Genomic DNA, 23,010 nt, shown 5'->3' with positions numbered 1-23,010 from the left:
CATCATTCTCCTGAATGATCACTTTGGGAAGTATTTATGCTACACCTGTAGACCTGGGCTTCTCTCAATCTGGGTCATAGAAACTTCTTTCTGCTGCATGCAGTGGTCAGTGCAAACAGCAGACACCTAACTAACTGGGCAGAGTGCTGCAAAGAATGCACTGAGTGCTCAACTTTAAATGGACCATCCTTATAACCGCTGTCCTCCTCACCCCACCCCTGCTAAGGCCATCCTTATAACCGCTGTCCTCCTCACCCCACCCCTGCTGAGGCCATCCTTATAACCGCTGTCCTCCTCACCCCACCCCTGCTAAGGCCATCCTTATAACCGGTGTCCTCCTCACCCCACCCCTGCTAAGGCCATCCTTATAACCGCTGTCCTCCCCCACCCCTGCTAAGGCCATCCTTATAACCGCTATTCTTCCCCACTCCACCCCTGCTAAGGCCATCCTTATAACTGCTGTCCTCCCCACCCCACTCCTGCTAAGGCCATCCTTATAACCGCTGTCCTCCCCCACCCCTGCTAAGGCCATCCTTATAACCGCTGTCCTCCCCCACCCCTGCTAAGGCCATCCTTATAACCGCTATTCTTCCCCACTCCACCCCTGCTAAGGCCATCCTTATAACTGCTGTCCTCCCCCCACCCCACCCCTGCTAAGGCCATCCTTATAACCGCTGTCCTCCCCACTCCTGCTAAGGCCATCCTTATAACTGCTGTCCTCCCCACCCCACCCCTGCTAAGGCCATCCTTATAACTGCTGTCCTCCCCCCGTCCCCTGCTAAATGGGAAGGAGTGGCCCTTGCATTCATCCATGGACTCACAGCAGCTGTGGTTACCTGAACACGATCTACACGTGAGCAAGCCAACTAACAGCCCACATAGACAGGGTAGATGATCTCCAAGTCTCATCTTACAACGAGGAGCTTTTGGTACTTGATAGCTGCTGGGGAAGAGAAATCATTCTTTGAGGGTGTGGACAACAGTGGTTTCCCTACTCCGGTGGATGCCCCCCAGCCCGCATGCACATGTGAGTTATACTAATTGGATTTAGTGAGTTATCAAATTTAAAAATGAGAAAGAATATACAAAAAAGAAAAAAGTCATAAAGCCAAGAGGGGCAGGTGTTTGGGGATACAGAGGGAGTTGGAGGGGAAATGGGAATGCATATGATCATATTTCATTGTCTGCATGCATAAAATTTCCAAAGAATAGAAATATCAACACATAACAGAAAAATAGATTTCTTTAAATCGGAGGGGCAGCATTTTAAGACAGGGTCTCACTATGTAGCTCTGGCTGTGCTGGAACTTACTATGTAGAACAGGCTGGCCTTGAACTCACAGAGATCCACCTACCTCTGCCTCCCTAGTGCTGGGACTAAAAACATGTGCCACACTGTGTCTGAGAAAAATAGATTTTTGGGGGCTGGAGAGATGGCTCAGTGGTTAAGAGCACTGCCTGCTCTTCCAAAGGTCCTGAGTTCAATTCCCAGCAACCTCATGGTGGCTCACAACCATCTGTAATGGGGTCTGGTGCCCTCTTCTGGCCTGCAGGCAGAGTATTGAGACTACCGTATACATAATAAATAAATCTTAAAAAAAAAAAAAGAAAGAAAGAAAAATAGATTTTTTTATTTTTTCAGAGACAGGGTTTCTCTATGTAGCCCTGGCTGTCCTGGAACTTACTCTGCAGACCAGGCTGGCTTCAGACTCAGAGATCTGCCTGCCTCTGCCTCCCGAGTCCCGGGATTAAAGGTGTGTGCCACCATGCCCAGTCCTTACCCTGGATTATTAAATCTCAAATGATCTCTAGAACACGGATCAAAATCTGCCCAGATTCTGTGTGAAAACCGTGCACCTCTAGAATCAAAAAACCAATTGCTTAGTGTGGCATTCCCAGATCGTGACTCACTATGGCCTTCCCTCTGCCCATCCTCCTGACGCTGAGGGAGCGGGGAGGCTGGAGGCTGGAAAGAACCTCTCTCTGGTTCCTGAGCCCAGTGCTCTCTCCAGCCCCTCTGTGCATGTAGATTCCCCTAGAAGCTTTCCTCATTCTGCCAACTCCCACTCCACCAGCAAGCCTTCCCCAGGTTTGCTAGTCATCACCGTGCAGTGCTCTGGGCAGGCTGTCAGCTCAAGGGACCTCCCTGCTGGTCAAACCAATCATCTTCCTTGAGACAGAAGAGCCGTGGGGCCCAATACTCTGCATCTCCTGTGGCCAGCTTTCATCCCACTGTGGCAGCCCTCCCGGTGGGCCCTCTCCCACCGAGAAGGCAGGAAGTCCTCAAGGATAGGAGGCTGGGGCACTTGTCATGTAAGCTCTGGAGTGGAGACCAGGGAGTTCCATCCCAAGCCCCAGCATTTGTCACCTGTAAGTCAAGTAAACTCCTTGCCTCTGTATGCCCCTGCTTTGACATCAATACAGAAATAAACACTTAGCTCTTAGGTAGTATGATGACCATTCACTAAAATCCAAGTGACTGGCCACTCCTGTGAGGACTTTGCAGATTTGAAGCAGGAAGGCACACCCCAAATCACAGCCACAAATTCTTGTGGCGCGTACATAAAAGGGCATGGAAGGACACTTTGCTTTTTGCCCTCACTCATGCTGGAAAGTTCATCATCCTGCTGCGGCACTCCTTCGCTGGTATTAGAACCTACTTCTTTGGAATCCCAACAGACTGAACAACTATCAGATTCTTCAGAGACAGCCATTTTTGGACTAACTGGATCATAGCCTGTAAGTCACTCTAGTAAGTCCTTGTTTAATATATATGGATTCATTCTATCAGTTCTTTTCCGCTAGAAAACCCTAACAGAGGTAGAGAAGTAGCAATTGCTCTCCCACCCACACCAGCCAGGCAAGCTTATGTCCTGGCACATTTTATCCGCATCCCCAGTAACAAGGTAGGAATGTTAGCTGGGTCCAGTGCATAAAGTGGCAGAGAAAACAGAGGCAGACTGTCACCTGCTTCACCCCGGCCTACCAGGGTTCAACACTTCCATCCTGCAGGAATGGGAGAGAATTGGAAGCAAGGAAGGGAGGCTGCAGATGGGGGGGGGGGGTGCATCAGCTCCTGCCAGGGGTGCCCACCAGCACAATGGTGATGACAGCAGCCACAGGGACTGTGGAGCAGAGAGAGCATCATCTTGGCCTTTCTTCCACGGGCACAGATAGATAGGACCCTCACCTTTTCAGTTTCTTCTACATGCCAGGTAGATGCAGAACTGAGGGCTTTGCTGTCACATTCCAAGGGGCGTGAGTCATTACCCAGGTCACATAAACCCAAGCTGAGAAGACCAGAGCTCAGAGGCAAGGCCTCTCTGTCTCCACAGCCTGTACTGTAAGCCAGTCAGGTGTCTCACTGCAGTGGGTGAGGCTCAGTTCCTGGCAGCCTCAAGTTAGAATCACAATGACCCCAAATTAGACTTTGGAACCTGAAGCTTCACGCACCGCCCACCCCCAGCCTGAAATCAGGTTGTGCAGTACACAAGCAGTCTTCCCAACTGCACATAGCAGGCCCGAAACCATCCCAAGTCTTTGAACCGAAGCTGTGGATTCTACCCTCTCAACTGGATGCAGCCCATTCTTTCCACAGCCCTTTGGGTGTCCCAATGTTAAACCAACCACCTTAACTGCACCAAATGCCCCTTTAGCTCCTGCTCCCAGGGTGAGGCACACGTTGCTAGAGGACTGCATTGTGGAACCACACTCATTTTCTCCTCTGTTGGTGCTGGGTGTGAAGGCTAACATTTTGTTTTAAGTCTAAATTACTGTGCTTAAGAGATCTCAAAAACAGAAATGCCTCTAATCTGCAAGCCCCACTTGCCCAAGGACAGATTACTTCCTGGAAAGCTGTGCACGCAAGATAACCAGCCCAGCATTATCACTTCAGTAAACAAGCTTGGTTGCCCCAACTGCACAGGATGTGTGCTTGCCCGTGATTGGACGAAGGTGGGAGTTCATAGCCTTGTAGGATGTGTCTTTACAAGCAAAAAATGTAATCCTGTGCCATACTCTGCGAATCCCAAGTATGGACCTTGCCAGTGTCCACTGTCCTGGCCAGCATTTAATAAAGCTGGCCTCAAATTTGGCTCAAAAAATTGTGGTAGTGGCCTCGTTCTCTCCTAGCGGGGTTAACACTAGGTTTCCTCCCAAACCCCTCCCAAGTCCCACGCTCTCCTTCAGCATACACCTTCATTCCAGCCAGAACGCTCTAGGGATTCTGCAGTGTCTCCTCAGTCTCTCCCACCCCAGGAACATAGTGCCGTCCGGGCTGTCCTGTCCACCCTCAGCCAGGGTCGGCACTCCCGCCTCCCCAGTCACCTTTCTTCCCAGGAAGGCAGGATGAAGCAGCAAGCAGACAGAAGTGACTCACCATCCCAGGGTAAAGCGAGCTTGGGAGCCGGGAAGGAAGTGTAGGAACCTGTGCCTTTGGCTTTTCTTCCCACCTACACCTGCCACCTTCACCCCTGCCCCAGTCCAGCTCCCTGCCGGTGTATAAGTGAAAGGTGTCTGTCTGGTTGGAAGCGTCACCCCAGCCCCCTGGCATCCACTTTGGAATGTTTGGTGGAAAATCCATTCCAAGCCCCCTCCCCTGGGAGTTGCCACAATCCAGACTCCACCTCCGAGAAAGCCCGCCACAGAGAGGGGACACACACACACTGAACACATGGTCTTTCCGGTTCTCCTTCCCCCTCCTGGAGGGCCACCCAGGAGCGCTGGCAAACTGTAAACCTGGGCTTTTTCTAATTTGGTTTGATTTGATCTGATTTGGACTATTGCATCGGCAAAAAGGCTTATTGGGCCGAAAAATCTTTACAGTGTCATCTTTTGCACCCCGTCTGGTCAACAAAGGTGACAAACCAGTGGTCCACAAAACATTTTGTTTGACCTGCCATAGCCTTTGAAAGTTTTAGTTAGCTGCTACCATTTAAAAATCAGAAAATTCTGCGTAAGAATCCAGCATTCTAGTTTCGTTTGAAAAGTGAGATCTGGTGGCACAAATGGCCCACCGCCAACCCCGTTTCTTCAGGGATGACAACCAGCTAAAGCTAGTTTTAGCTGCTCCTTTGCTCGGGGCTATATTCTGCTTTAAGTTCTAAGCCTCCTAATAGCAACTGCCATACACACTGGCCCCGCGGCTTCTGACTACATCTGCGTGAGGCTGCTCTTCCCAAGGAACAGAAGGGCTAGGACAGCTCCAGCCATCTTTCTTGGCCTCAGGCCTCAGCGTGGGCAGTCAGGAAGAGCAGGGTGGGCAGGAAGGCTGGGTGGAGAATCCCTGTCAAGCCACACCTCCAACTTCTCTGGCGATTTTCCTGCAGCATCCCAGAACTCCCTGTGTCCTGTCTCGAGCCTGGCTGGGGCCAGGTGGCTGCAGCTATGGAGGGCTGGCCCAGGTGGCTGTAGATACAGGGCTGGCTGGCTAGTCCTTCAGGTCACTCTGCATCCTCTCGAGCTGGGCCTAAGGCCTGAGGTTTCCTGAGCCTGAGCAGCACTGAGGTCTGGAAGCACAGGCTTCCTTACTGTTCAGCCAGTTCAGCCAAATATGCACCATGGGGTGGCTGCCTTGTCACAATCCAACATGATGTTGAGGACAGTGCAGGGGGCCCCTCCTACAGACAGCGCTGTGCGGGAATCCACCCGGTACTTCACAGTGTTCAGGCCGCCCTCCCGGTCCACCTTGAATTGTTCCTGGGAAGAAGAGAAGAACATGAACTCACTCTTTATGGTGCCAACTGTTCACCCATCTCCATTAAAAGAGAAGAGCCCAAAGCTGCCATCTTGTCCAAGCCTGCACCCATCAGTAAGGAAAATTCAGACTTTTCTATGGGACTATATACCTCCCAGAAAGGGAGGCTGTGCCTTTAGTTAACCCTTCCCACCCCAGCCTACAGAAGGCTGTGCCTTTAGTTAACCCTTCCCACCCAGTCTATAGGAGGCTGCACCTTCAGTTAACCCTTCCCACCCAGCCTATATGGATCAGGTCTGGGCTGATGCACAGGGCCCAGATGCACACTGCAGCCACCAAGCAGGGCAGGGTGCCCACAGAGAATGCCCATCAATGGGAGGAGGGCACCATTTGGGCCAAAGGGGAGCTTGATGGAATGACAAGGCCTACTAGCTCCTACCCGTGTCCCGTCCCCCGTCCCCCACCAATGAGGAGACTGGCCAGCACCTGTTTCTGAGCCGCAATGCGTTTCTGGTCCCTCTTCCGCCAGGCTGGGTCATGCAAGTGGCGAAATGTCTGGTACCCAGTTGTGATTCCTGAGGGGCGGAAAAGCTAAGGAAAACAAAGGAAGTAGGGGTCAGGCTGCCTCTCTTGTCATCTTGGCCCTTACCACTAACTCTTCTGGGATCCCACTGGCTGCCACAGGCAGGGGCTCTTACTGCCATCCCGCAGGACAGGAGTCTCTGGCAGAAAGCCCTGCAAGTCAGCATGAAAGCAGGGATCAGAACCAGGGCAACCAACTGCAAACCCCAAGATGCAACAAGGAAAGGGACCCTCGGGACAGCCATGTAGCCCAGGGCCAGGCAGCGTGGGAGGAGCCTTACCTGGAGGCCAGCTCCCTTGATGCGCCGGTAGAATTCATCATCCTCTCGGCCCCAGCCCCAGAAGCGGTTGGACATCCCATTGCACTGACACAAAGACAGGCAGTGTCTGTCACATGCCCCTCCTCCCAGGGGTGCACTTCAGTCTCTTACTGCTCAGGAGAATCAAGCCTGAGCCCAGCCAGCCAGGCTCCCCCTTCTTCTTCCTGCCCTGACTGTTCTGAGTGATACAGGGCGCTGGCTGGTCCCTTTACTCTGCGATGGGGATGTAAGGCTGAACGCAAGGGTCAGCACATCTTAGGCCCTCCCCGCTCCTCACAGGGCCTTGAACTTGTATGTGATAAATATCTCGAGGGCCAGTTCCCTTCAGGGGGCAAAAATGCCAACTGCTACAGCTTCTGCCTTCCTCTCAGAGCTGTTCTCCTGAGGTGGCTCTGCCCAGGTCTTTCCCGTGTGTCTAAGGGGCAACCCTGATTAGCATCTGCTCAGGAACTGCAGCCATGGAGGACAGAGAACAGTCACTCCAATCTTCTCACCCGAGTGTCCCTGGGTCCCATCGAGAACCAGTATGCTTTAGTTTGGGACTCCTGTCTAGACTTCTGAGGAGGAGGGGCTCCATCTCCCACCAGCCGGGCCACATTTCACAGGCCGTAGTGATACAACCTTCTCACATGAGAGAGGTGTAAAGAGAAAGGAGGGCCAGGTGACACTGCCGAGGGAGAGTCTGCAGTCAGCACATCACCAGCTCTCTCTGGCCAGCGGGCGCGGGGGCTTCTGTGCTCACAGCAGAGCTCTCCCCGGCTAATGTGCTTGCTCCTGTCCTCCCTCATGTCTCTGAGTCCCTGTCAGGCTCAGGCAAGACTCAATCTGCTAGGCCCCAGGAAGGCTGCTCTACCCCCACAACTGCCTAGACCCAGGGTGGAAGGTCCCCAGCAAATGAGTAGAGCAGGTAGGGCTGGGCCTCACCAGCTGGTAGTGCTGCTTAGAGAGCAGCAGGATGCCGCCCACATAGGTCTTGTAGTGGTAGAGAGGGTGGAGCTCTGGGGAGGCCACGTGGAAGGGCCCAGCCTCCGGGAAGCCATAATCCAGCTCCTCATTGAGAGGGAGCAGATCCACGTCATGCATGGCAATGTAGTCTGTGCTGTTGCTGCTCTCCAGGAAGCCCACATTGATGAGTGCTGCCCGGTTGAACCTACATAAGATAAATGATGCCAGGGAGAGGAAGCCAGCTTGTTCATCGACCTAGCTCTAGCCCTCACTGTGCATGAGAGTTTCTCTCTGTCACCACCCAACACTGACATCACGATAGGGGCACTGTTCCTTCTGCTTGCTGTACAAGTGTTTATAGAACACCAAGTATATGCCCGCAACTGTTCAAACCCACACTGGAAGAAATAGCATTGGGAAACAAATCTCTGTTCTCAAGGGCCTTCGGATAGGAAGAAGCAAGTCAAACAGGGTGGAAGGGAACAGGAAGGGGAGGTGGGCAGCTTTTCTCCCACAAAGGGCTGTCTGAGCCGGGCGGTGGTGGTGCACGCCTTTAATCCCAGCACTTGGGTGGCAGAGGCAGGCGGATCTCTGTGAGTTCGAGACCAGCCTGGTCTATAAGAGCTAGTTCCAGGCCGGGCGGTGGTGGCGCACGCCTTTAATCCCAGCACTCGGGAGGCAGAGGCAGGAGGATCTCTGTGAGTTCGAGGCCAGCCTGGTCTACAAGAGACTAGGGGATGAGGTAGACACTGAGAGGCGAGAAGAGGGGTGGCCTGGCAGCAAAAGGAATGGTGAGAAGTGGGCAGACTCTAGATGTGATTTGCTGACGGCCTGGAGGCTGTGACAGACAGAGTCTTTCTGACTTGCGTAACTAGAAGTATGTAGTTTCCACTTTCTGAAATGGGGAAGACAGGAAAGAAAGCAGGTCTGAGGGAATAGCAATCAGGAATTCAGCTATGATCCTATCAGGCTCGGGCTGCTGCTAAGACCTCTATCTGGTGGTCTCATCATGAGAGGAGGCAGAATATACAAGCCTGGAATTCAAGAAAAAGGGTATGAATGTTCAAACTAGGGAGTTCCCAGTGATTTACTACCAGGAGATGAGATGGGATGGGATTCTCCAGGAGACTGCAGCTGAGGGGAGGGGAGCGCTGAGCTCCAGGGAAAACAACGAGATGAGCAGGGTCGGCCACTGAGATGGAGAAAACCGGAAGTTAAGCAGAGTCGTTAGAAGAAAAAAGTGTACTTAATAAGAGCCAGTGATGGGAGAGAGTGAGGGCCTGGGATTATGGGAGTCACCGTGACCTCATGAAGGCTGTTGCAGATCTTATGAGACGTCTGATAAAACAGTATCGAAGATAATCTCAGCACTCAGGATGCAGAGGCAGGTGGATCTGAGTTCTAGGCCACCAGGTCTACAAGATTGAGTTTTCCAAGACATCTAGGACTACAGAGAAACTCTGTCTTGCTATTTATTTATTTATTTATTTATTAAGCATACAATGTACTGCAGGCACACCTTTAATCCCAGCACTCGGGAGGCAGAGGAAGGCGGATCTCTGTGAGTTCGAGGCCAGCCTGGTCTACAAGAGCTAGTTCCAGGACAGGTACCAAAAACTACAGAGAAACCCTGTCTCGAAAATCAAAAAAAAAAAAAAAAAAAAAAAAAAAACAATGTACTGCAGGCAAGGAAGGAACAGGTCTCATTACAGATGGTTGTGAGCCACCATGTGGTTGCTGGGAGTTGAACTCGAGACCTCTGGAAGAGCAGCCAGTGATCTTACCCTCTGAGCCATCTCTCCAGCCCCCAAGTCTTGTTTTTGTTTGTTTGTTTCTTTTTTTTTTTAGACAGAGTTTCTCTGTAGTTTTGGAGCCTGTCCTGGAACTTACTCTGTAGACCAGGCTAGCCTCAAACTCACAGTGATCCGCCTGCCTCTGCCTCCCGAGTGCTGGGATTAAAGGCGTGCGCCACCACTGCTCAGCTGAGAAACCCTGTCTTGAGAGACAAGAGAGAGAGACTTGAAGAAAGGGAAAGGAATAAAGAAGTGGGGTGATAGCAATGGGGGGGTGTCAGACAGAGAAGCCTTTTTCCCTTCTTTTTTTTTTTTTTTTTTTTTGGATTTTCGAGACAGGGTTTCTCTGTAGTTTTTGGTGCCTGTCCTGGAACTAGCTCTTGTTCTTGTTCTTTTTTTTTTTTTTTTTTTTTTTTTGGTTTTTCGAGACAGGGTTTCTCTGTGGCTTTGGAGCCTGTCTTGGAACTAGCTCTTGTAGACCAGGCTGATCTCGAACTCACAGAGATCCGCCTGCCTCTGCCTCCCAAGTCTTGTTCTTGTTCTTCTTCCTCTCTCTCTCTCTCTCTCTCTCTCTCTCTCTCTCTCTCTCTCTCTCTCTCTCTTCTCTTTCCTTAAAGACAGGGTCTCGCCGGGCGATGGTGGCGCACGCCTTTAATCCCAGCACTCGGGAGGCAGAGGCAGGTGGATCTCTGAGTTCGAGACCAGCCTGGTCTACAGAGCTAGTTCCAGGACAGGCTCCAAAACCACAGAGAAACCCTGTCTCGAAAAACCAAAAAAAACAACAACAACAACAACAAAAAAAGACAGGGTCTCACTGTGCAGCCCTGGCTGTCCTGGAACTGGATAGCTAGCTTTAAACTCGCAGAGACCCACCATTCTCCGACTCTCCAGTGCCGGGATTAAAGGAGTATATCGTCGTTCCTGGATCCCTCCTTTTAAAACACTAATTGAGTATATATGCAAGTCCCAGAGTGGTGGAGGTCAAAGGACGGCTTGTGAGAGTCAGACCTCTCCTACCACCGTGTGGATTCATAAGGCTTGGTGGCAAGCTCCTTGCCTCCCCACTCAATCGTCTTGGGCGCATTATCTCTGTGCATTTATGTGCTCACATGATGACGTGAGTCACCAAAAGAGCAGAGCAGACTCTGTAGAAGAGGCCCCGTGGCTAGAGCACTGACCTGGAGGAGCAGAGAGGACTGGGACAAGGCTTGCTGGGAGGTGAGTGGGGATGGAAGGGGCAGAGGAAAGTGTTCCTCCAGGGACTCTGCCTCATTGCTCCTTCCTGTGGCCTTATACAACTTATTCCACATTCAGTGATCTTCTTGGAGAAGACATCAGATCGGAGCCCACCCCAAAGGCTCTCACTATACCCAGGGAAAGGGGCTGATCTCCTCCCACCATTGGGCCCTTCCTCCCAGTAGCCCCTCACAGGCCTGAGCCCACTGAGCAACAGGAACAAACACTAAGCCATGGGCAAGGAGAGGCACTGGGACCAGCGGCGCTGGCTCAGAGACCGGTCCTCACCTGAAATGGTCCACCTGGTTGAGCACATAGATGTGGTGCTGGATCTTTTTCTTGCTTAGGAAACGGTGCATGTGGGGCACAAAGACCAGGAGCTCCTCAAAGCGTTCCCGGAAGGGTACCAGCACTGCCAAGCGGTGCGGTCCCCAAGACGCATCCTCTTCCCAGTGCTCAGGGGGCGGCTCTGGAGGGCAAGCCCGAGGTGGGCCCGAGGTCTCCTGCCCTTGTCCCCTGGTCACCTGGGCCATGTCTCCAGAGCAGCTGAGCTGCAGCCAGAGCAGGGAGAAGAAGACCAACAGGAGAAAGGCAATGAAGAGGTGGAAGATGGAGCACTTCCACCGGAGGCCTCCAGGAAGCAGCCGGGCCCTAGGATAAGAGCAGAAAGAAGGTCAGAAGGACAGGCCAGCTAAGATCCTTCCAAGGCCCTTTCTCTGGCCTCCTTCTCTAAGGCCAAATGAGTAGCCTTCCCTAAATACCTGGCAATTAGTGAAGAAGCAATGTTTAATGTTTTTGCTCATGCTACTACCAATTATGATCAGCCCATTCACCTCTGTAAGCCCAGCCTGTGCTATCCCTGGGACACTTTCAGACCATTTACCTCTGTAGGTCTAGCCTGTGCTACTGTCCTGTGGTAACCCACGTGCAACTCAGTTTCCATCTGGAGTCGGTTTTGACTTTTAAGTCATTTGAGGTCAAGCTTGACTGCCCTGCTTTTTCCAGTAACCTTGAGGACTGTGAGAAACTTCTGAGTTAGCTCATGGGAAAGAGCATTCTGCCCATGAAAAAGAACACTATCTAGCAGAAAGACTACTGCTGCCGCCAAACCTCAGGAACATCAAGATAGAAAGTGAGGCTGCTTCCGAGCAGCAAGCACGTGTTAGTTAGGAGGCCGCTCACTCAAGGCCAGGAATCATGGTTAGATACTGACTGACTGTGCCGCGCATTCTTCTGCTTTTGCACACAAGCAAGTTCTGAAATAAACTCTGGGCTGTTTTGACATGACTAAATAGACCTCCTGATTCTATGCTGTGTTTTCTGTCTCAGTCTCTTTCATCTGACATTTCCTTAGCCTTAACTTCCCCCCAACCTAGCTGACTTTGTGGGTGCAGGCTCCGACTCCCCCACCCCCCACCCCGGACACTCCCAGACCACTTACAGTTACCCTAGTTCTCCCATGACTTCTCACACTCTGAGGACTCCAGTCAGAGTGCTCAGGGGAAAGGACACGCTCACCGTGCCGTATGTGTTCTCACTAGGGCAGTGTTTTGAGGTCCTTAGCCAATGGCAGGGATTCCAGTTTAGAAAGATTCAATCCACTGATTTCCAAAAGTACTGCTAAGGTACCCAGAAAGCCCCCCAAAAGGTGTGTGTGCTGACATATACCCCAGGCAAAATGGCCGACATTTAGTCTAAGAAGCTCAAAACTGCCCAACATAAGGTACAAAGGGATAGTGGAGGGCTGGAGAGATGGCTCAAAGGTTAAGAGAATTGCCTGCTCTTCCAAAGGTCCTGAGTTCAATTCCCAGCAACCACATGGTAGCTCACAAACATCTGTAAAGGGGTTTGGTTCCCTCTTCTGGCCTGCAGGCATACACACAAACAGAATATTGTATACATAATAAATAAATAAATAAATAAATAAATAAATAAATAAATAAATAAATAAATAAATAAATAAATAAAAAAGGGGATAGTGGATAGTGGCAGACCACTGGGTAGCCCATAGACGGGAGATAAAGATAGAGGACAGGGCTGTGTCAGAAACTGGACAAACAGCTGAATATCTCAGACACTGGGGGATGCTGGGAAACTGCCCTTCAGTGTAACAATTACAACAGAACAGGTGGAAAGCCTTGCCTGCATTTCCAGTTCAAGGTCAAACTGGGTTACATAGTGGTGATACTGTCTCAAAAACACAAAACAAATAAAACAAAAAACAAAAAACAAAACAAAAAAAAAAAACAAAAAAAACAACGGTGGTTTACCTCTGCCTTCTCTGGAAGTTCCTGAGGATACCAGGAATGGCTCTGAGAAATCTAAGAAGGAAGCTCCCTCTACAGTTGTTCCTGCCTTCCTGCCCAAGTGACCAGTAAAGAAATCTACTTTATAACCTCTAAGAGTCAGGAATTGGAACATAATAAACAAATAAATCTTTCCTAGAGAGATGGTTCAGCGGTTAAGAGTCAGGAATTGGTCATCGGGTCTTTTGTGGGGGGGGGGGTTGGCTTTTTTTTTTTTTTTTTTTTTTTTTGGTTTTTCGAGACAGGGTTTCTCTGTGGTTTTTTGGAGCCTGTCCTGGAACTAGCTCTTGTAGACCAGGCTGGTCTCGAACTCACAGAGATCCCCCTACCTCTGCCTCCCGAGTGCTGGGATTAAAGGTGTGCGCCACCACCGACCGGCTCCAGGGTTGGTTTTTTGAGACAAGGTTTTTCTGTGTAGCCCTAGAACTCACTCTGTAGCCCAGGCTGGCCTCAGAATCACAGAGATCTGTCTGTTTCTATTTCCCGAGTGCTTGGATTAAAGGTGTGTGCCACCACCACCTGGCCAGGTATCAGATATTAGACTCTACCTCCTAAATTCTGCAATCATCCTGACTCCTGGTCATTGCCCTGTTCTTCACTTTCAATCTGTCCAGCCTCCGTTTACAAGGTAAAGGTCCTTGTCTGGCAGTCAGACTCCTCTGACAAAGTGCCTGTGACTCTTGTCACCTCTCCGTTTTCCACAAGCATTCCTGCTCACCCTGAGCGACAAGGGCCCTTTCCACTTGCCACATCCTTCCTGCTCCAGTCCTTTCTCACCCCACCTGCTTCTCCTACTTGACACCCCCTTATTTTAATCGTGTATCAGTTCCATAGCAATCTTTCAAGGCCAAAGATCCATGTCATGGCCATCACTGCCCGCACCAAGTTCCCAAGTTCCCTGCTTTGTGTTGCTAGGGTACCTGGCACTTCCTTCTTTACATCTCTGATGTGTGGTGAGCTGTATGAGCCTACTTTCAGCACGTATCGTATTCTTCTCTATGGCTCAGGCCCAGTCAGGGAGTGAGGAGTTAAGGAAGGGTTGAAGCACTTCAAGCATGCTTTAAGTCACACGCTGGAGCCACGACCACGCCTACCTTCTCTCTAAAGACACGAGTGCAAATCTGGAAGCCAGCAGCCCTGCAGCCAGGCCCAGCTCCCACATGCTGCTGCGAGGTTGCCCAGGAGGACAGCCCTCACGGGCTTTCTGACTTACCCCCCATCATCTTGTGGTGATGGTTTCCACTGTGGAGCAGTAGATCCCAGACCTGCAAAAGGTCTGACAAGCCTGGAATCTTTACAGAGTCTTTCTTGCACTCTGAGCTCTTTCTGGGAGTGGGGTTGAGACTTGGACGAGGGACAATGGGTACCAGACCTCCTTCAGGGGAATAAGCAACGGCCATTATCCAGGACACTTCATGCACTTGCTCGGGATGTTTCTTCAATCCAACTTGCCCTTTCTACGAGGATCGCAGTGCCCAGGGGGACTTTCACTCTGTGCTCTAAATGCCTAATCCACTAAGGGTCCCAGGCCTATCAATAAAGCTGATGATAGTGAACATTGAGAAGATATTGTTGGTGCCACCTGGTGGCAGTCTCCAGAACTGCAGTCCCAGGTGCTCCCACACCCAGGTTTTGAGGGACACTTTAAAAAAGGGTTGGTCTCCTTTATCAATCAAAGCCTAGGGCTAATTAGAACAAGCAGGCTTGTTCAATAGCTAGTACCCATTTACTACAGTACTTTATACTTGTTGCGTGGATCTTTGCCACTTTGTCAAAAACACAGAATGGATATCAATATATTTTTCTAAGAAGACAATAAAAAAACGGATCGTAAGATGGAAATTCTCCTCTATTTCCTCCATATATGATCTTCATTAAACTTCAAAGAGCCCTTCCAAGTAGAAAATATGATTCCTCATTTCAGAGATGGAAAACTGAGGTCAGAAAAACTAAGTGGTCTGTTTCTGGACAACATGTTACTGTTACATTTTAACACCAAATCTGAAAAAAAAAAATTGTGTCCACTAAACTCGAATCTTATACCTACTAAACGTGTCATTCATTAAATGAATATCCACTAAGGTGTGTTTTGGTGAAGAAGGATGGGGGAGGGGAGCATATTTCAAGCCTGAAGAATATTGTCCCTATAAATCTAAGCAGAGAAATCACCTCCCCTATTCTGCTTCTGGGAGAAATATCTTAAACTCATCAGGTCAGGCCAGACTCACCACCTAACACTCGAGGCTGGACCCAGGCAAGTACAACAGCACAGGAAATGAACTAATGGGTGTGTCTAGTATAAGCCAGGCAATGGCCAACCAACCACGCAGAGAACACAGGAAGCTTCTGTCTGGTGTGATCTTCCGGGCTAACCGCAAAATATGAAGAAGCATGAAGGAAGGAGGTAGGATCTGAAGTCACAAAGATGTGATGGGGCAGACAGAAAAGAAATAAAGACACTCGGTGCAACAACATAGAGAGATCCTCTGTGAGACGTGAACGGAACCAGCGTGCCGCAGGAAAACAGACGAAGCAATGAGAGAAACCCACAACACACCACAACACACCACATGGGAGAAAGGGACTAGATAGAGGAACAAACACAAAGAGAGATCAAGGCAGAGAGGAAGACACAGAGAGAGTAACCGAGACACAGGAACCGAGGGTCACACGTGCGGAATGGAAGCTGGCAGAGAAAGAGAGCCGTGCAGTCAATGCCAAAATGCCAATGACGCCCTCCCCAAGAACCGCAGACCCTCAGGGTGACCCCCAGAACCGCAGACGCGGCCGCGTCAGGCTCCTGGATTCTATCGGCGTTCAGGAAAAGAATGGCACCCAAGACGCGGCTCCAACTGGTCGCCGCCGCTCACCTGCCGTCCTCCCAGGGCAGCTGCGCCGCTTTCCTCCGGGAGGGCAACATCGTGGGGAGGCACAGCTGGACATGGAGCTCTCGCTCCCAGCCCGGCCGCCCGGCCTGCCCGGCCTACGCGGCGTCTCCGCCTCCGCCCCGCCCCGCGGTCCGTCAGGTCCGTCCCTCCGGCCGGGCCGGCTGCACCCCAGCGCCGCCGCCTGGAAGGTTCTGCTGCCAGGAGAAACACGCCGGCGGGTCTCAGCTTCTTACTATTATAGGCAGGGACCAGCTAGATGTCACAAAAAAGGCAGCTTCCTCCCCTCATCCAGGTCAAGGGTCCCAAACGAGCTGAGCACAGCTAGGACAAGACGTGCACTCCAGATCAGCACTTCCGGGATAAGGAGCGGCTTCCTCCTTTTCCCCAGGGAAAGCTGGCAGCATCGCAGCATTCCTGTCAGCCCAGCAGAATAAGCACATAAACTTGGAGCAACGGGAGATCCAGTTCAGGATTCAGAGCTGGGTTCGGTAGACTCACCAGATAGGAGCTGAGCTCTGAAGACTGCCTGATTGCAATTCAAGCCCTCTCTGACAATTCAACTATGTTCTGAGGCAAGTCAACTTTTCTGGAACTGTTTCACCACTTGGGGATATAAATTGCTCATTTTAAAAAAAGATTTATGTATATGTATTCAGTGTTCTGCCTGCATGTGTCCCTGCAGGCCAAGAGGGAACCAGATCTCATTACGAGATGGTTGTGGGCTACCCTGTGGATGCTGGCAATTGCACTCAGGACGTCTGAAGAGCACTCGGTGCTCTTAACAGCTGAGCCATCTCTCTCTCCAGCCCAAATTGTTCTCATTCTGTATGGTCATTGTAGAAAATGTAAACAGATTGGGTGCAGTGCCTGGCATAGTCACCACTATATAACTGCTTTGTCCAGTATTTAACGAGAGCTGAAACAATGAGCAGGAGACCGAGCTCCCTATCTGCCCTATCTGTGTGTGACTATATCCACTCCATCACCCTTACCCATTGCCAGTTTTCACCTGGGAAAAGAGAGACAGTTACTGGACTTGACCTCTGCTCTTCAAGCAAAATTTAATATTCTAATAAATACTTAATACCCATTAAGTCCTACATTGTGGCAGTCATTAATTTTTGTTTTGTTTTCCAAGACAGGGTTTCTCTGTAGCTTTGGAGCCTGTTGTCCTGGAACTAGCTCTTGTAGACCAGGCTAGCCTCGAACTCAGAGATCTGCCTATCTCTGCCTCCCTGCTGGGATTAAAGACGTGCGCCACCACTGCCCAGTTGGCAGTCATTATCCTTAATTCTTTACTACTGCACCCTTTTATTCAGTCCTTACGAGCAGGCACTGTTTCCACTGAGGTGCAGGCTAATCAGGCTTGTCTGCATATTTTCCACCCACCATCTACAATCTCAAACACATTGCTTCAGGACAGATCTCCACTATTGGTGAGAAGTCAACTGTCTTCAACTCCTTCCCCTCTTAGGCCGACACAAGCAACACAACCCTTGCCCACCCTGTGACTCTGCATTCTACACTACAAACTCAGCATTCAGCTCTTGATGTGGCTGACCTTAAAGGCAGGACTTCCTGTAGAGACCAGTTAGGTAGGGCCGATGAGGAGCAGTGATACAAGGCCATGTGATCTCAGTATCTCAAGAGATTAAATTTTACATAAAACCCAAATGAACCCATTTTATAACACAGCATTCAGTTACATGTCATGTTGACAGTGAACGTCCTTGATATGATTATGGTAAGAATGCACTCTGGGTCTTCCTTTTAAAAACTCAGAAAAAAAAATACCAGCAACCCCACAATTTGTTAATGGTTTTGACAAATTCATTACCATACACCTGCTACAAGCAAACATGCAAGGGATAGAGAGCGTGATGTTCACAGGTGGAGAGTGACCCTGGAATGTGAAGTCCTGTGTCCACTGCAAGAGGTTCCTCTCTCTCTCTCTCATTTTTATTTATTTTTAATTTTTTTCATTTTCAAGACAGGGTTTCTCAGCCGGGCGGTGGTGGTGCACGCCTTTAATCCCAGCACTCGGGAGGCAGAGGCAGGTGGATCTCTGTGAGTTCGAGGCCAGCCTGGTCTACAAGAGCTAGTTCCAGGACAGGCACCAAAGCTACAGAGAAACCCTGTCTCGAAAAACCAAAAAAGACAGGGTTTCTCTGTGTATCCCTGGCTGTTCTGGAACTCACTCTGTAGATGAAGTTGCCTTGAATTCAAAAGGTGTGCGCCGCCACCACCCAGCAAGTCCATGTATTGTCATACCCGCTTAGAGTTAACTGTACACAGGACAATTTTTTCTTTTTTTTTTTTATTGGGAAACAAATGTAACAAACCCAAACTCATTGAAAATAAACTCAGTAACTAAGTGCAGGCTCCGTCTCCAACCAGCACCAAAGTCTCTGCTTGGCGTGTTGCCAGCTGCTCAAACCCCAGAAAGGACAACTATAAGACACCCAAGTCAACCTCTGGGCCCCTGTCCTGCATTGCAATCCCTCTACCCCACCCTTAAACCAACACACATACACCCTAGATCAGCAGGCTGGTCTACGCCCAAGGCAAGGAAAGCGAAGTTCCTGGAATAACAAGCACTGACACACCATGACCTGCTCAAAATCCCATGTAACAAAGGAAGACAGAAGGAAAATCTGCTTGCTGCCCCTCCCACTTCCCTCCCAATCCTACCCCAGAAAGCAGCCCCACATCCCTGATCAGTAACACTGAGAATCTAAGACACCAAGGGCATCACCAGCTCCTGAGTGATTACTGCGAAAGGTCCAGAGGTGGAGGTGGGGAGGGCTTGTCCCACCCTCCACCCCCGCTCAGCATGAGCCAGCCAAGTACTGTCCTCAGCTGGAGCCTGAGCAGCGAGGGCATGCTTGCAGTCCCTCTCCCTCCAGAACATCTACGGCTGAAAACCAGTCCTCCTCCCACAGAGGAGCCGGTTCCAGGAGGTCCTTCCCAAGAGCCTGGAAGAAAGATTGCCTGCGAGGCTTGGGACAGCTACACCAACTTCTTGGCTTCAAAAAAACTCTTAAGGTGCCGCATCTGCCAGACGCCAATGGCCACAAGGATGAGCGTTTGCAGGATGGACCACCACAGCACTCGCTGGTTGGTACTCTCGCTGGTTTGTCGGAAGCGCTCCTCTCGCCACTGTTGGGGAAATGATAGCAAGTTTTAGTCCAGGACTGCTAGAGCCACTGGGTTCCCAGCTTGCAAGGATGTCCCAGGGCCACCCACTCTGCAGGGACTACCTTCAGCATCAACAGGCAGGTGACTGCCAGCAGACTAATGCATTTCCTAAGTCTGTCTGTTCATCTGTCAGCTACAGTCCTCACTTGACCCTTCCTGACACCTAGAGAAGAAGTAAGGTGGTGGTGACAACCACAAGGGACAGAGGTGTTCTGGAGTGCTTAGTGTGGACTTCTGTCCAGGTCTCTCAATCTGCTCCTTCAAGATCATATACATCATATATTCAGACTGTTTGGTTTACACAATACTTTTGTTGTTGTTTTTGCTTGTATTGTTTTCTTTCAAGATGTGGTCTCACTGTGTATCCCTGACTGGCCTGGAACTTATTATACAGACCAGGCTGGCCTCAAACTGCAACTGATTCAACTTTTGCCTCTAGAACGCTGAGATTAAAGGTGTACGCCACCATGCCTGTCACCACACAGCATTTTGTCAACATTTAAAAATCAGGAAAATTTGCCGGGCAGTGTGGCGCACACCTTGAATCCTAGCACTTGGGAGGCAGAGGCTGGCAGATCTCTCTGAGTTTGAGGCCAGCCTTGTCTACAGAGCGACAGTCAAGGATGTTACACAGAGAAACTCTGTTTCAAAAAAAAAAAAAAAAAATCAGGAAAATTTCACATAAAAATCTGGATCTTAGCCTTTAATACCAGTACTTGGGAGGCAGAGGCAGGTGGATCTCGCCAGACCTTTAGCTCTTGGGAGCAGAGTGGGATACTGAAAACTCAGGTTCGCATTTTCTGTAAGGAGGCCCTGGCAGGCACTATAGTTTTTCTTGTTTAGATGGGTCACGGCCCCACAACTCTTTAAGACGACAGATTCATTCAAGGTACCTGTCTGGTTCCTAGTCACAAATAATTTAGAGGCTCTTGGTTCTGACAGCACCTAGGACCTTTATTTATTTATTTATTTTTTTAATATTTATTTATTTATTATGTATACAATATTCTGTCTGTGTGTATGCCTGAAGGCCAGAAGAGGGCACCAGACCTCTTTACAGATGGTTGTGAGCCACCATGTGGTTGCTGGGAATTGAACTCAGGACCTTTGGAAGAGCAGGCCATGCTCTTAACCACTGAGCCATCTCTCCAGCCCCCACCTAGGACCTTTAAAACAGCACAAGGTGCTGGTATTAATTGCCAGGCTATTCTTCTCTGTGTGACTGTGATTTCGCGTGGCTCAACTACAAGATGGATTCTGTACCAGCCACTCACCTTTTAGACCTGCACTCTGCCATAGGTTAAGTCCCGGCTGACCAGCGGCCTCTGAGAAGCCGGCCGCTCCCCGCCAAGCACTCACCCGCTGGTAGTTCTGCTCCTTCTGGATCTGCTCCACTTGCTCCACCAGCTGTCGCACTCTCAGCTGCAGCTCGCTCAGCTTGTCTTTGGCTGCAATTTCTGCATAGTCGTTCGCGTGCTCACCTACCTGGATGTCAAGGTGAACTCTCTGGGGACAGAAAAGCGAGATAAGGGCGTCAGGCAGTCCTGTTGCCTCTGAATGCCTGACTGGCAGCTGAGCCCTCTACTTTCCTGCATTTTTTATTCAGCTCACATACTGAGACCCCACTCGGAGCTGCGGGCATACAAGCAAAAAGAGTCCATCTGGGCGCATGCTCTGACTAAAGCTCGCACAGTTTCTTCTCTGTAAGTGTGGCTTCTGCAGATCAGAAGTCCATCAAAAAGGAAAAACACGTACTCTAAAAATACATATATCTGTACCAAGTATGGAGACTTTTCTGGTCGTTCTCTAAATTCAATATGAGATAGATAAACAGATACATAGATATCACAAAAATTTCATTAGGAACTACAAGTAATCTGGAGATGATAAAGTATACAGCAGGATATGTATGCACTGTATTAAAATACACTATTAGGGTCCTAAGGAACAGCTATACAAACTGGCCAGTCACGGTTATTCTGTATGTCCATTGGAAATCCAATGGCAGGCAGAGGCAGGCGGATCTCTGTGAGTTCGAGACCAGCCTGGTCTACAGAGCTAGTTCCAGGACAGGCTCCAAAGCCACAGAGAAACCCTGTCTCGAAAAACCAAAAAAAAAAAAAAAAAAAAAAAAAAAAAGACACAAACCCAATACCCACCCCACCACTTACAGTACCAAAAGTCCCTGTTTTGGTCCCACACAGATGTACTTACCAGCATGCCTCCAGCAAAGAGAGAGAACTTGGTAGAATTTGAGTGAAGACAGATCTGGTGCTCACCAGGGGTATGGGAGGTGAAGGTGAACCTGCCCTCAGAGCCATACTGCCGGGCCAGGATGACCTGGAGACAGGGGAGGAGTTTCAGTAAGTGATGCTGTAGGGAGGCTGGGAAAACAGGATAAAGGCTCTTCTAAGTACCACAAATGATGTCACAACACCAAAAGAACCAAAGTTCTCAACATCAGTTGCCAGCAGGGTTGAAGGGTCTGACATCATCAGGCTAGCCAGCGACTGCTGCCAGGAAGGACTCGACTCTACTCCTTTTTAGCTCTTTCCGTGTCACTTCACTGTTCCTGCTGCTGTTGTGCAGACAGAATCTCATTATGTATCCTTTGCTGCCGCTGAAATAGATGGTCTGCCTGCCTTTGTCTCCTGAGCGCTGGAATTAAATGCATGCTCCACCACGCCCACCTTGTTGCAAGATTGTCTTTTCTTTATGTATTTTGCCTACATGTATACACTCCATGCACATGCCTATGAGTGGGTGTGAGTCATTATGTGGGTGCTACGAACTGAACTCAGGTCCTGTACAAGAACACCAAGTGCTCTTAAATGTCACTGCGCCAACTCTCCAGGCCCTTGATGAACAGTGACGATAACTGACTACTACAACTATTCTGATGCTGACAACAAACTACTTTGCTTTTCGCTTTCAAAAAATTATTTGTCAAAACTAAAAGGTACTCCTTTTTTGGAAAGTGCTCTGTTTTACGGAGTTCTGGTCTTAACAACAGTTTTAGCATTAGCAACTTTTTGATACCCATCACTACAATTAATCCACTTGCCACTAGTATAAGAGAAGTGAACTTCCATTTCACAAGGTAGGTTAGCGGTTCAAGGCCAGTAAATGACGTGGAGGAATCCTGCAGCAGTCACTAAGAAGTTGAAAACAGCTACCTGCCCAGCAGCCGTGCGCGGCCCAAGCTTGTGGTGAAAACTCGGCATCTTTCCACATCACCAACTGTCTACCTCACTCGACCATATGGAAACTAACAAAAAGAAGTGCCGAAGCTTGCTCGACGCGGGTAATGGCCAGCTCACCTTGTCCTCCGGGTCTTTTACCTCCACGAACATGCCAAGCCCAGGGGTGGCAGGCTGGTACTCCTCCCGCTGTTTGTCATACAGCTGCGTCCGGTAATTTCCTGCAGACAGGAGGAAAGGGGAAGATGAGAGGAGCTCGATGAGGCGCGGGGTTGGCTCCCGACAGGGCAGAGCCAGGCCAGCTACCCCAGACAGTTCGCATCCCCCAGCCCCAAGACCATTGACTTGTCCCAAACGTTCCCCTTCGCCCCCGCACCAATGACCATGGTCTCGTCCGGAATTTCCTCAATAAAGCACTTCTTCTCTGTCTCCCCAATGTGGAAATAGAGCGCGTCTCCACGGGCTGCAAACCACAATAGCAGCAGGAAGGCCCGCATCCCTCTTCCCAGCGAGAGTCCGGGTAGGGTCCCGACAACCCGCATGCCTAGCTCGGTAGCCATCTTGCCCCACCTGCCTGCGCAGGCGCAGACGGCCGAGCCACGTAGCCCAGCGGAGGCCGCCGCGGTGCCTGCCGGGATTGCGAGTTCCGCCGCCTGAACTACAAGTCCCTAAATACCCCACGCCTCCGCGCGGCAGTACCTGATTGGGGCCGATTTCTACAGGACGCCAATGGGATCTCCAAAAAGATAGGCTTTCCTTTGATTCCGCTAAATAGCGCGTTGATTGACGATGGTTGTCAGACTTTTGATATATTGTGAAGCCGAGGCAGGTTGTTTTTTTTTTTTGG

At 50.1% G+C, this 23,010-nt stretch overlaps 2 protein-coding genes across 3 annotated transcripts; both read right to left on the bottom strand.

Annotated features, from left to right (window-relative positions):
- Window positions 1-750: 750 nt before the first annotated feature.
- Window positions 751-16,002, bottom strand: B4galt7 (beta-1,4-galactosyltransferase 7). Of its 2 annotated transcripts, XM_057787784.1 has the most exons (6): window positions 15,748-15,998; window positions 10,860-11,222; window positions 7,522-7,747; window positions 6,559-6,642; window positions 6,182-6,286; window positions 751-5,697 (listed from the first exon to the last, which is right to left on the bottom strand). In XM_057787784.1, the coding sequence occupies exons 1-6, from the start codon at window positions 15,795-15,797 to the stop codon at window positions 5,542-5,544; spliced, it is 984 nt and encodes a 327-aa protein (XP_057643767.1). In that variant the 5' UTR covers window positions 15,798-15,998; the 3' UTR covers window positions 751-5,541. The 2 variants fall into 2 exon arrangements, with proteins under 2 accessions (XP_057643767.1, XP_057643768.1); XM_057787785.1 differs by lacking the exon at window positions 6,559-6,642 and having other exon boundaries at window positions 15,748-16,002.
- Window positions 16,003-18,071: 2,069 nt separating this feature from the next.
- Tmed9 (transmembrane p24 trafficking protein 9) lies at window positions 18,072-22,754 on the bottom strand. The gene is made up of 5 exons (XM_057787496.1): window positions 22,540-22,754; window positions 22,284-22,384; window positions 21,178-21,303; window positions 20,323-20,469; window positions 18,072-18,924 (listed from the first exon to the last, which is right to left on the bottom strand). Exons 1-5 carry the CDS (start codon window positions 22,721-22,723, stop codon window positions 18,775-18,777), a joined length of 708 nt encoding a protein of 235 aa, XP_057643479.1. The 5' UTR covers window positions 22,724-22,754; the 3' UTR covers window positions 18,072-18,774.
- Window positions 22,755-23,010: the final 256 nt, after the last annotated feature.

This window comes from Chionomys nivalis, chromosome 13, assembly GCF_950005125.1.
Source record: "Chionomys nivalis chromosome 13, mChiNiv1.1, whole genome shotgun sequence".
In the NCBI taxonomy this organism is placed as follows: Eukaryota; Metazoa; Chordata; class Mammalia; order Rodentia; family Cricetidae; genus Chionomys; species Chionomys nivalis.
This window is presented reverse-complemented; position numbering and strand designations above follow the sequence as displayed.